The sequence below is a fragment of the Aquarana catesbeiana genome, linkage group LG02 (assembly GCF_042186555.1).
Source record: "Aquarana catesbeiana isolate 2022-GZ linkage group LG02, ASM4218655v1, whole genome shotgun sequence".
Taxonomy (NCBI): domain Eukaryota; kingdom Metazoa; phylum Chordata; class Amphibia; order Anura; family Ranidae; genus Aquarana; species Aquarana catesbeiana.
Window position 1 is genome coordinate 762,727,033 of NC_133325.1, and position 13,265 is coordinate 762,740,297.

Genomic DNA, 13,265 nt, shown 5'->3' on the forward strand with positions numbered 1-13,265 from the left:
GATCGAATTGTCCGACGAAATCCAGTAAGCCGACCAAGTATGCCGTAAAGTCTGATCGTGTGTACGCGGCATTACAAGGTCTCAGGTGTGAATAGGAAGCAGGTGTGTTAAATTTGGTGTTATCGCTCTCACTCTCTCATACTGGTCACTGAAGTTCAATATGGCACCTCATGGCAAAGAACTCTCTGAGGATCTGAAAAAAAGAATTGTTGCTCTACATAAAGATGGTCTAGGCTATAAGAAGATTGCCAAAACCCTGAAACTGAGCTGCAGCATGATGGCCAAGACTATACAGCGGTTTAACAGGACAGGTTCCACTCAGAATAGGCCTCGCCATGGTCAACCAAAGAAGCTGAGTGCATGTGCTCAGCGTCATATCCAGAGGTTGTCTTTGGGAAATAGATGTATGAGTGCTGCCAGCGTTGCTGCAGAGTTTGAAGGGGTGGGGGGTCAGCCTGTCAGTGCTCAGACCATACGCCGCACACTGCATCAAATTGGTCTGCATGGCTGTCGTCCCAGAAGGAAGCCTCTTCTAAAGATGATGCACAAGAAAGCCCGAAAACAGTTTGCTGAAGACAAGCAAACTAAGGACATGGATTACTGGAACCATGTCCTGTAGTCTGATGAGATAAAGATAAACTTATTTGGTTCAGATGGTGTCAAGTGTGTGTGGCGGCAACCAGGTGAGGGGTACAAAGACAAGTGTGTCTTGCCTACAGTCAAGCATGGTGGTGAGAGTGTCATAGTCTGGGGCTACATGAGTGCTGCCGACACTGGGGAGCTACAGTTCATTGAGGGAACCATGAATGCCAACATGTACTGTGACATACTGAAGCAGAGCATGATCCCCTCCCTTAGGAGACTGGGCGGCAGGGCAGTATTCCAACATGATAACGACCCCAAACACACCTCCAAGATGATCACTGCCTTGCTAAAGAAGCTGAGGGTAAAGGTGATGGACTGGCCAAGCATGTCTCCAGACCTAAACCCTATTGAGAATCCGTAGGGCATCTTCGAACGGAAGGTGGAGGAGCGCAAGGGCTCTAACATCCACCAGCTCCGTTATTGTCCTCATGGAGGAGTGGAAGAGGACTCCGGTGGCAACCTGTGAAGCTCTGGTGAACTCCATGCCCAAGAGGGTTAAGGCAGTGCTGGGAAATAATGGTGGCCACACAAAATATTGACACTTTGGGCCCAATTTGGACATTTTCACTTAGGGGTGTACTCACTTTTCTTGCCAGCAGTTTAGACATTAATGGCTGTGTGTTGAGTTATTTTGAGGGGACAGCAAATTTACACTGTTATACAAGCTGTACACTCACTACTTTACATTGTAGCAAAGTGTCATTTCTTCAGTGTTGTCACATGAAAAGATATAATAAAATATTTACACAAATGTGAGGGGTGTACTCACTTTTGTGAAATACTGTGTGTGTGTGTGTGTGTGTGTATATATATATATATATATATTCGTTCAACTGATAGCTTATGTCGGAGCCGCTGTACTAACAATCCGATGTTAGTACAACAATCTCCCCTGCTGTGCTATTGTGTTCTGACAAGGGGACGGCCTCCTAGCCAGAACGCTCCGATCAGGAGGCGGTTCGGCAGACCTTTTTTGGTCATGACCCTTCGACAGATGCTAGCCCTATGGCCAGCTTCTGTCGGACCAGCTGCCTTGCACATGGGCCGAATGTCGTCTAGTTTCTATTGAAACAGCCAATGCCACCCGACATTTAGCTTATGTGTACTAGCTTAAGGCAGTTCCCTGACTTATAGATGAGTCTTTACTGTGTGTAGTAATAAAACATACAGATTTCCTCTGTCAAGTGTCTTGTCCCATGTCACTACACACTGTAACTTGTATGTTGTATTAGGTGGGACATGCTGAGCCTGCGCCCCCTCTCCACCAGTCCAGCGTACCTCTGTTACCGGATTCCCAGGATTCCCTCCAACTCACCAAGGCACTTGCATTAAAACCTAGCTACAGACTGATCACCAAAACCTGACTGGATCACAGTTGGCATTCTAATTCCTCTCAATGGTGTTCAGAAGGATTGAAGTCAGATCTCTGTGCAGGCCACCCAAGTTCCTCCACATCAAACTCATCAAACCATGTCTTTGTGGAGCTGGCTTTGTGCAGAGAGGCAGTCATGCTGAAACAGAAGAGGATCTTTCCCAAATTGTTACCAAATTGATGGAAGCATATAGTTTTCAGTATATTAACAGTACCCTTCACTGGAAACACCTGAACTCAAGAATTTGGAGGGGTGTTCACATACGTTTGGCCATATAATGTATTTAATTGATTTGAATTCAAAGGGAATTACCGTTTTTAATGTGGCCTGTGATCCATTTAGGGGCATTTTCACTTAATCTCTGTTCTGCTTCCACATTAAGTGAACAGAGATCCCAAATGAGGACAAAGAAAGACATTCTAACCTTCCTACAATTGTTATTATTTTTCATAAGGCAGTCACTTATTACCTAAATACTGGTGACTGGTTCTCTTTAGATAGAATAAGATGGTATCTTGTGTCTGTTGTGCAGGCATGCAGGGTATTGAGCTGCAGTATTGAAATTCTATATATGTTAGTGACCTGTAGTGTCAGCCTCTTTTATTAACCTCTGTTCTTCTTGTCCTCCATTCTCAATTTGTTGCTATAGAAGCGCAAACGGTCATTGTATGGATTTTTCTTGTGGCTTGGCTGATATTGTTTTATTGTTCAGTCAGTTTTCTCAAGCCTTTATGTGCTGTCAATTTTCTATCATGTATTCAAGAATTCTCAGTGCAACAAATTGAGTTTATATCATTTACGGCATCCTTTTAGGTAGGCTTTAATGCCCAAGAGGCGGTGCAGCTTCTGTATCATGTGGCCTTTGGATATACAGAGCTGTGAAAACGTATTTGCCCCCTTTCTGATTTTTAATAAAGGAAAAAAGCTGTCCAAACTTGCTTGGCTGTATGTGAAAAAGTAATTGCCTCCTAAACCTAATAACTGATTGTGCTGCCCATGGTGGCAACAACTGCAGTCATGTGTTTGCGATAACTGGCAATGAATCTTTCCCCAGGCTGTGGAGGAATTTTAGGCCACTCTTCTTAAATGTTTTAGTTCAACCAATTTGGAGGGTTTTCCAGCATGAGTGGCCTGTTTAAGGATTTGTCCAGACTTTGACTAGGCCACTCCAAAACCTTCATTTTTATTTTTTTTTGAGCCATTCAGAGGTGGCCTTGCTGGTGTTTCGGATCATTGTCCTGCTGCATAAACCAAGTGCGCTTGAGCTTGAGGTCACAAACTGATGGCTGGAAATTCTCCTTTAGGATTTTCTGGTAGAGCACAGAATTCATGGTTCCATCAATTATGGCAAGTCATCCAGGTCCTGAAACTGCAAAGCAGCCCCAGACCATCACATTACCACCACCATGTTTGACTGTTGGTATGATGTTCTTTTTATGAAATGCTGTGTTAGTTTACACCAGGTGTAACGGGACGCACACCTTCCAAAAAGTTCAACTTTTATCTCCTCAGTCCACAGAACATTTGCCCAAAAGACTTGGGGATAATTAAGACGTTTTTTGGCAAATGTGAGATGAACGTTTGTGTTTTTCTTGGTCAGCAGTGGCTTTCGCCTTGGAACCCTCCCATGGATGCAATTTTTGCCCAGTCTTTCTTTTTTTTTTTTAATCATGAACACTGGCCTCACCTGAGGCAAGTGAGGCCCGCAGGTCTTCAGATGATGTTCTGGATTCTTTTATTACCTCCTGGATGAGTCGTCGTCATGCTCTTGGAGTCATTTTGATAGGCCGTCCACTCCTGGGAAAGTTCACCAGTGTTCCAAGTTTTCTCCATTTGTGGATAATGGCTCTCACTGTGGTTAGCTGGAGTCCCAAAGCCTTAGAAATGTTTTTTTTTTACCCTTTCCAGACTAATATTTGCCAGTTACTTTGTTACTCATCTGTTCTTGAATTTCTTTAGATCGCCTCATGATGTGTTGCTTTTTGAGATTTTGTAGCATCATTCACTTTGTCAGATAGCTTCTATTTCTTGATTTCTTGATTCAACATCCTGGCAGCAATCAGGTCTGGGTGAGGCAAGTGAAATTGAACTCAGCTTTCTAAAAAATGTGGGTAATCAAAGTTCATTTGTGATTTAGTTTTTCCACATAGGGCCAGGCAGGTTTGGACAGCTTTTTTTCCCTTAATAAATGAAAATCATCATTTAAAAACTGCATTTTGTATTTACTCGGGTTATCGTTGTGTAATATTAAAATTTGTTTGATGATCTGAATCATTTAAGTGTGACAAATATGAACAAAAATTAAAAAAATCAGGAAGGGGCAAATTCTTTTTCACAGCACTGTAATGGGGAAGGGTCAAAACCCCTATGCCCCTCTGGGGAAATTTCCCCTTTCTTCTATCCTGACACCCTCACCTAGACATGAAGTGAGGTGTAAATCTGCAAAATGGTGAAATAAACAGCAATAAAAACCCTTATGCCGTGTACACACGGGCGGACTTTTCGACCGGACTGGTCCGACGGACCAAATCCGGCAGACAATCCGAGCATGTGTGGGCTCCATCGGACCTGCAGCTGACTTTTGCAGTAGAAAATCTGACGGACTTTAGATTTGGAACATGTTTCTAATTTGTCCGACGGACTCGAGTCCGGTCGAAAAATCCGGCCGTCTGTATGCTAGTCCGACGGACGAAAACCCACGCTAGGGCAGCTATTGGCTACTGGCTATCAACTTTCTTAATTTAGTCTGGTCGTACGTCATCACGTACGAATCCATCGGACCTTCGTGTGTAGGCAAGTCCGTTCATTCAAAAGTCCGTTGGAAGTCCGTCAAAAGTCCGTCGGACCAGTCCGGTCGAAAAGTCTGCCCTTGTGCACGGGGCATTACTGTTCTGGTACCCTTCAAAGCAGGACACGACAAGTAAATGGAAATAATAGATGGAAATAAAAGCTCAGTGGAGCACACAACTCTTCCCTACTCTATCCAAAACTGAAAAAAATATATAATATTATCCATGTTTCCATAATCCAAATGAATGATTCCATATCTGACAGATAAGAAGAATCCACCATAGAAGACCATCTATGTGTTGTCAACATCCCAAATATTATAGAAAGAACAAGAAAGTACCCCCACATGTAAGTGGGACTTTAAAGGCAACTTTGGCACCAATTGAAATTTATATAAAAATATACATTTATTTGTATACATTAAAATTCGATCTACCTTGATGGTCTATACAATTTTTATAAAAACAGAAGTTTTTCACAGTAGTGAATAGACATAAAATTTCCTCTGTGTTATTACACAGGGATCGCCTACTATGTAAAATGATCACATCCTTATACAGCTGTATAATGAAAGAACCAAGTTCACTTTTGCCAGATGGAGAAACCAATGGTATGTTCCCCACATTCAGGGCCCCAGATGACTCCTATGGAGGCTCCCCAAGAGACGTTACAAGCCGTGGAGCAAAGTACTAATGGGATTGAGAAACCGAAATAATAATAGATAGGAGTGGAGCCTAAATTACATGCGTTGCACACCATCTAACCAGGGATGACACTAGTAGTGTACCCTGTGTGTCACTCCACTTTTTGGTATGCTGACATAGGGCAGAGCTCCTGGGATGGCATATATCTTAAATATATATCTGGATGTTAAACAGTAACCAAGTAATTTCCATGAGTGACTATATTCCTCCACCACCTATAAAGAGGGTGAGGAAAAAGAAAAACCACCACAGGAACACCACTCATGCAAGAAAAGAGTGAAAGGAAAACATTTTTACTCCATATTTCCAGCCACCCCCTGCTTCTAACCCATATGTGTCCCCACAAGGGGAAGGTGTAATGGTATGCCCGTGAGTGTAATAACCCATAACTCCCAACTGTCTTTGATTTTGAGGGACTGTCCCTGATTTGAAACAAAGCCCCTCTGTCCCTCTTTCCTCCTCATTTGTCCCTCATTTTGGTCTGATCTATATAGTTGTATATTAAATTCACTATCTTTCAAAAAGTGTTTCCCAGTGCTAAACCTTTCATCCAGTTTCTAAATAGCTATATACTTTTGCCTATATACTATGCCTATATACTTTTGCTAATAGGTGTCCCTCGTTTCCTTCTCAAAAAGTTGGGAGGTATGATAACCCACCTGGGATCCGGTTGAGAGGACCTGCCTTGAGGAACACCAAGGCGAGAGTTACATGAAAGCGGCATTCCGGAGGTCCTAAATATGGCGACGAATGCCAGCGCGTGCGCACTGCCAGAGAGGGCTACTGCGCAAGCACAAAGAACAACTCAGGAGCCAACCGGGCCCGAGACGCCTGGATAGAATAGATAGACCTGACAGACCATGTAAAGTCTGCATCACAGTTGTGGTGAGTTGGTAGCAGGAACAGGATAACTGCGCAGGACACAACAGAAAAAGACTCACTAGTTTGCACAAGTCAGTCACTTGCTGGCTAGCTGTCATCAGCAGCATGATCATTAGTGTTTCTGGGGGGTAATGTGAGGTTTTAATTTTAGCCTTGATGAAGGGAGCTGGCGACTCTTGAAACCGGTTCACAAGAATGAGCTTGGGTTCCTGAGTTGCATGGAGCCACCAAACTGAATTCTTCTTCTGTTCCTCTTCATTCTAAGTTTTCCTTTTTCTTTATATATATCCTCTGTGCAATTTTAATAATAATAATAAGAAGAAGAATAACAGGCATTCATTGTAATATGTATTTAATACATTGGGCATGAAACTTTTGTATAGTTATGAACACAATTGTATTTTCTTTAGTTGAGGCTCATTAGGAACATTGAAGCTGTATAACATGTTCTTATAAGATTCTTTATTTGAGTAACTATTATGTTCAAACCCTTAAGAAATAAATGCTTTGTTAAGAGTCGTGAGAAAAACCTTTTCTATTTCACAGCATGTCTGGTTGTTGCAAACTTTTTATGGAAATGTCAACACACTGTATATGTTCTCTGCTGGATTAACCACATAGCAAAGTAATGCATCTGGCTAATACGAGCCTTAAGGCTCCGTTCACATCTTTGTGTTTTTTTTAGTGCGTTTTGCAGTTTGCAGAAGTGCAATACAGTCCATTTAACATGGTTTCCTATGGTACATGTACACATCTATGTGTTTTTCAGCCACTGCGTTTTTTGAAAAGGTCAGGGCCTTTTTTTCCCACAGCAGAATGCGTCTTCAATGGACCCGCACCAAAAATAAAGTGTTGTGTTTTTAATGCATTTTTCTGTGCATAACACAGTGTATAGGTTGTCAAGGAGCGGGTTGGGAAGCCAGCCACCGTGTCCTTAACAGAATCATCAGCTGTCAGCAGGCTTCTCTGCTGACAGCTGAATGTAAAAAAAAGAATTGCCGTCAATAAAAAAATCGGCAAAAAAACGGTGTGGCCCCCCCCCAATCCATACCAGACCCAAGGGTCTGGTATGAATTAGGGGGGACCCCACGCCATTTTTTTTTTTTTTACTTAAAGATTTCAGTGTTTTCCTGCAGCCTTCCCTTTCTTTCCAAGGATTGTGTTACAGGTTATCATTGCTATCAGCTATACTTGTGGGGTGGGAGTCCAGTGGCTGACAGATGTAAAGAATGAGCTGTAGTGGTTCCGTCCTCTAGAATTAATCCTATAGTCTTCTCATTCATTCTTTGCTATTATAACATACATTTAAAGTGGTTCTAAAGTCTAAATGTTTTTTTTTTTTGCATTAATGTATTCCCTGCATTAAGGTTAAAAAAACATCTGACTACTTATTCTTACCCCCCCCAATACTTAAACCCTTACCTTACCCTCCCTATCACCACTACAGTGCTGTCCCGGCACTCCTTTCTCTTCTTGGTCTCACAGAAGACACTGAGGGCAGCGAGAGCGTTTGTCTCCTGCTGCTGTCAGTGCAAACTCCTGTGAGGAAGGAATGAGGGCGTGGCTTACCAGCTCTGTGTGTGTGTCTATGGATACACACAGCTTGGTTTGGCATGAGTGCCCGTTAGCACCCGGCTTGCCAAAAGGCACCAGAAGGAAGGAGGAGCTGACAATGCCAGCGGGGGACCGCCAAAGAGGAGGTAAGGAAACGCTCTGTGCAATATCGTTGCACAGAGCAGGTAAGTATAACATCTTTTTCTATTTTTAGAACAAAAAAAAAAAACCTTTAATATCACTTCAATTATTTATATTTGTTTGTTCTCTCTAACCAGACTCATGGGATTCAGTTCAGAGAACCAAAGATGTCTCTCCTCAGCTAAACCAAGCCACCATCATTGACCTGCATCCTTCTTCCACCTACAACATCCGCATGTATGCAAAAAACCACATTGGCAAAAGCGAAGCCAGCAACGAGCTCACCATCACCACCGAGGAAGCAGGTAGAGTCTGATCAACTCTGTCTATTGCAACAAGTTTGGTTTTTGATAGGATTGGAGCAGAGGTAAAGGGGATGATTAAAAAGATGGAAACCATATAACTTGGTGTATTTAAACACATCAGAACTAATTATTGCATTTGAGCAATAGTTAAAAACCTAATTTGCAGGGCTGCTCTCCCTCTTTGCAGGGTTGCTCTCTGTTCTCCTTGCAGGGCTTGCAACTGAAGCCCGGCTGAAGCGGCCGCCTGCACAGGGGGTGGTCATACAATCAAATCCACCAACCACCTCCAGCTGCCAGGGAAAAGCTGATGAGGGCTTGGCTTGGCTTGGCTTCTTGGGCATGGAGCACCTCCTGAGCAGGGTGGCACAGCCTCTGCAGGAGGCGGCCACTCAATCAACTATGCCAACAACCTCCAGCTGCAGGAGGAAACTTATGAGTGGTGCTTGGCTTCCGGGGCATGGGGCACATCTCATCCATAACATTAAGACCACCAACCTAATATTGAGTGAGTCCCCTTTTGCCGCCAAAACAGCCCTGACCTGTTGAGGCATGGACTCCACTAGACTCCACTAGACCTCTGAAGGTATGCTGTGGTATGTGGCACTAAACCGTCAGTAGCAGATCCTTTAAGTCCTGTAAGGTGTGAGGTGGGGCCACCATGGACTGGACTTGTTTTTCCAGCACATCCCACAGATTCTCAATTGGATTGAGATCTGGAGAATTTAGAGACCAAGTCAAGGTCTCAAACTCATGGTTGTGTTCCTCAAAACATTCTTGAACCATTTTTGCAGTGTGGCAGGATAAATTATCCTGCTGAAAGAGGCTACTGCCAATGCTGTTTCCACGAAGGGGTGCACTTGGTCGGCAACAATGTTTAGGTAGTTGGTACATATCAAATATCATCCACATGAATGGCAGGGCCCAAGGTTTCCTAGTAGAATTATGCTCAAAGCATCACACTGCCTCCGCCAGCAATGCCATCTCCCATGCTGCATCCTGGTGCCATCTCTTCCCTGGGAAAGTGACGCACGCGCACTCGACCATCCATGTGACTGAAAAGAAATCATACTTGATCAGGCCAGGCCACCTTCTTCAATTGCTGCCTATTATATCCTATCCACTTTCAAGTACCATTGTCATGAGATAATCAATGTTCTCCAATTTACCTGATGGCTGATCGATGTATATCTCAATATAAGGCTTTTTGGGGTTGATTTACTAAAACTGGAGAGTGCAAAATCTGGTACAGCTGTACATGGTAGCCAATCAGCTTCTAACTTCAGCTTGTTCAATTAATTTGACAATAAACCCTGGAAGCTGATTGCTTTCTGTGCAGAGCTGCACCAGATTTTACACTCTCCTGTTTTAGTAAATCAACCCCATTGTGTCAAAATGCTTACATTAGGCGGTAAAAATACACGAATAACTATTTGCATATAAAGGAGTTGTACATTTAGGTTAAAATCAGCATAAACTATGCAGAATTTCGTCTCTATAATAACTTTAATAACTAATATCTATCTCAACTGAAAACAAAGCAAAAAAAAAAAAAGTCTCAATATTTGATATCAGTGATATGAAAGAAGTAATGACTGGAAGAAAGGACAATTTCCTTTCCAGCAAACTTGATGGTCTGTATTATCAAGCTGCTGGGTGTCTACCAGTGCTTTGTACAACACTGCCACCTTCTGTACACAACTGGTATTACGGGTTGCTTTTAGCCAAATAACATTTACCGTAGATGACAAATGAGGCATAATGGATCAGTGATAGTGTCAGTCTGAACAAGGCTTCATGCCCCTGGATTATGTAAAGTGGGAAGAAACAGAAGAGGGATTTCCCATGGTGAATTTAAAACACACAAGATGCATGTAAAACACACAAAACTACTTAACACGTGTTTTACTACCATTTATTTTAAAAGTCCTACTTAACATGCATAAATGCCCAAAGTTGCAGCATTTCCTATTTTTAAAGATGTACTAGACTGCCATGCATATATTCAAACTAGTCACATAGAAATAAATGGGATGTATTTTCATGCAGTATAATGTGCGTCATTTACTGCAAGAAACACACAAGTGTGGAGAGACCCACACAGTGTATATGCATCCAACAATGGGGCACTATTCCTTCTACTGACACCAACAATGGGGCACCATTCCTTCTACTGACACCAACAATGGGGCACTATTCCTTCTACTGACACCAACAATGGGGCACCATTCCTTCTACTGACACCAACAATGGGGCACTATTCCGTCTACTAACACCAACAATGGGGCACCATTCCTTCTACTGACACCAACAATGGGGCACTATTCCTTCTACTGACACCAACAATGAGGCACCATTCCTTCTACTGACACCAACAATGAGGCACTATTCCTTCTACTGACACCAACAATGAGGCACCATTCCTTCTACTGACACCAACAATGGGGCACTATTCCTTCTACTGACACCAACAATGAGGCACCATTCCTTCTACTGACACCAACGATGGGGCACCATTCCTTCTACTGACACCAATGATGGGGCACCATTCCTTCTACTGACACCAACAATGGGGCACTATTCCTTCTACTGACACCAACAATGAGGAACCATTCCTTCTACTGACACCAACAATGAGGCACCATTCCTTCTACTGACACCAACAATGGGGCACCATTCCTTCTACTGACATCAACAATGAGGAACCATTCCTTCTACTGACACCAACGATGGGGCACCATTCCTTCTACTGACACCAACAATGAGGAACCATTCCTTCTACTGACACCAACGATGGGGCACCATTCCTTCTACTGACACCAACAATGAGGCACCACTCCTTCTACTGACACCAACAATGAGGCACCATTCCTTCTACTGACACCAACAATGGGGCACTATTCCTTCTACTGACACCAACAATGGGGCACTATTCCTTCTACTGACACCAACAATGAGGCACCATTCCTTCTACTGACACCAACGATGGGGCACTATTCCTTCTACTGACACCAACAATGGGGCACTATTCCTTCTACTGACACCAACAATGAGGCACCATTCCTTCTACTGACACCAATGATGGGGCACCATTCCTTCTACTGACACCAACAATGGGGCACTATTCCTTCTACTGACACCAACAATGAGGAACCATTCCTTCTACTGACACCAACAATGAGGAACCATTCCTTCTACTGACACCAACAATGGGGCACCATTCCTTCTACTGACACCAACAATGAGGAACCATTCCTTCTACTGACACCAATGATGGGGCACCATTCCTTCTACTGACACCAACAATGGGGCACTATTCCTTCTACTGACACCAACAATGAGGCACCATTCCTTCTACTGACACCAACAATGAGGCACCATTCCTTCTACTGACACCAACAATGAGGCACCATTCCTTCTACTGACACCAACAATGAGGCACCATTCCTTCTACTGACACCAACAATGAGGCACCATTCCTTCTACTGACACCAACAATGAGGCACCATTCCTTCTACTGACACCAACAATGGGGCACTATTCCTTCTACTGACACCAACAATGGGGCACTATTCCTTCTACTGACACCAACAATGAGGAACCATTCCTTCTACTGACACCAACAATGAGGCACCATTCCTTCTACTGACACCAACAATGAGGCACCATTCCTTCTACTGACACCAACAATGGGGCACTATTCCTTCTACTGACACCAACAATGGGGCACTATTCCTTCTACTGACACCAACAATGAGGAACCATTCCTTCTACTGACACCAACAATGAGGCACCATTCCTTCTACTGACACCAACAATGAGGCACCATTCCTTCTACTGACACCAACAATGGGGCACTATTCCTTCTACTGACACCAACGATGGGGCACCATTCCTTCTACTGACACCAACAATGAGGCACCATTTCTTCTACTGACACCAACAATGAGGCACCATTCCTTCTACTGACACCAACAATGAGGCACCATTCCTTCTACTGACACCAATGATGGGGCACCATTCCTTCTACTGACACCAACAATGGGGCACTATTCCTTCTACTGACACCAACAATGAGGCACCATTCCTTCTACTGACACCAACAATGAGGCACCATTCCTTCTACTGACACCAACAATGGGGCACTATTCCTTCTACTGACACCAACAATGAGGCACCATTCCTTCTACTGACACCAACAATGGGGCACCATTCCTTCTACTGACACCAACAATGGGGCACTATTCCTTCTACTGACACTAACAATGAGGCACCATTCCTTCTACTGACACCAACAATGAGGCACCATTCCTTCTACTGACACCAACAATGAGGCACCATTCCTTCTACTGACACCAACAATGGGGCACCATTCCTTCTACTGACACCAACAATGGGGCACTATTCCTTCTACTGACACTAACAATGAGGCACCATTCCTTCTACTGACACCAACAATGAGGCACCATTCCTTCTACTGACACCAACAATGAGGCACCATTCCTTCTACTGACACCAACAATGGGGCACTATTCCTTCTACTGACACCAACAATGAGGCACCATTCCTTCTACTGACACCAACGATGGGGCACCATTCCTTCTACTGACACCAACAATGAGGCACCATTCCTTCTACTGACACCAACAATGAGGCACCATTCCTTCTACTGACACCAACGATGGGGCACCATTCCTTCTACTGACACCAACAATGAGGCACCATTCCTTCTACTGACACCAACAATGAGGCACCATTCCTTCTACTGACACCAATGATGGGGCACCATTCCTTCTACTGACACCAACAATGGGGCACTATTCCTTCTACTGACACCAACAATGAGGCACCATTCCTTCTACTGACACCAACAA

The 13,265-nt window shown here is 43.6% G+C and overlaps 1 protein-coding gene across 4 annotated transcripts in view; it reads left to right on the top strand.

Annotated features, from left to right (window-relative positions):
• DSCAM (DS cell adhesion molecule) overlaps window positions 1–13,265 on the top strand; it is a 726,986-nt gene that overhangs the window by 373,714 nt on the left and 340,007 nt on the right. For all 4 annotated transcript variants that reach the window (XM_073617225.1, XM_073617227.1, XM_073617226.1 and 1 more), the window contains exon 15: window positions 8,227–8,394. In XM_073617225.1, coding sequence (XP_073473326.1) covers window positions 8,227–8,394 — 168 coding nt within the window. The remainder of the gene's footprint in view (window positions 1–8,226; window positions 8,395–13,265) is intronic.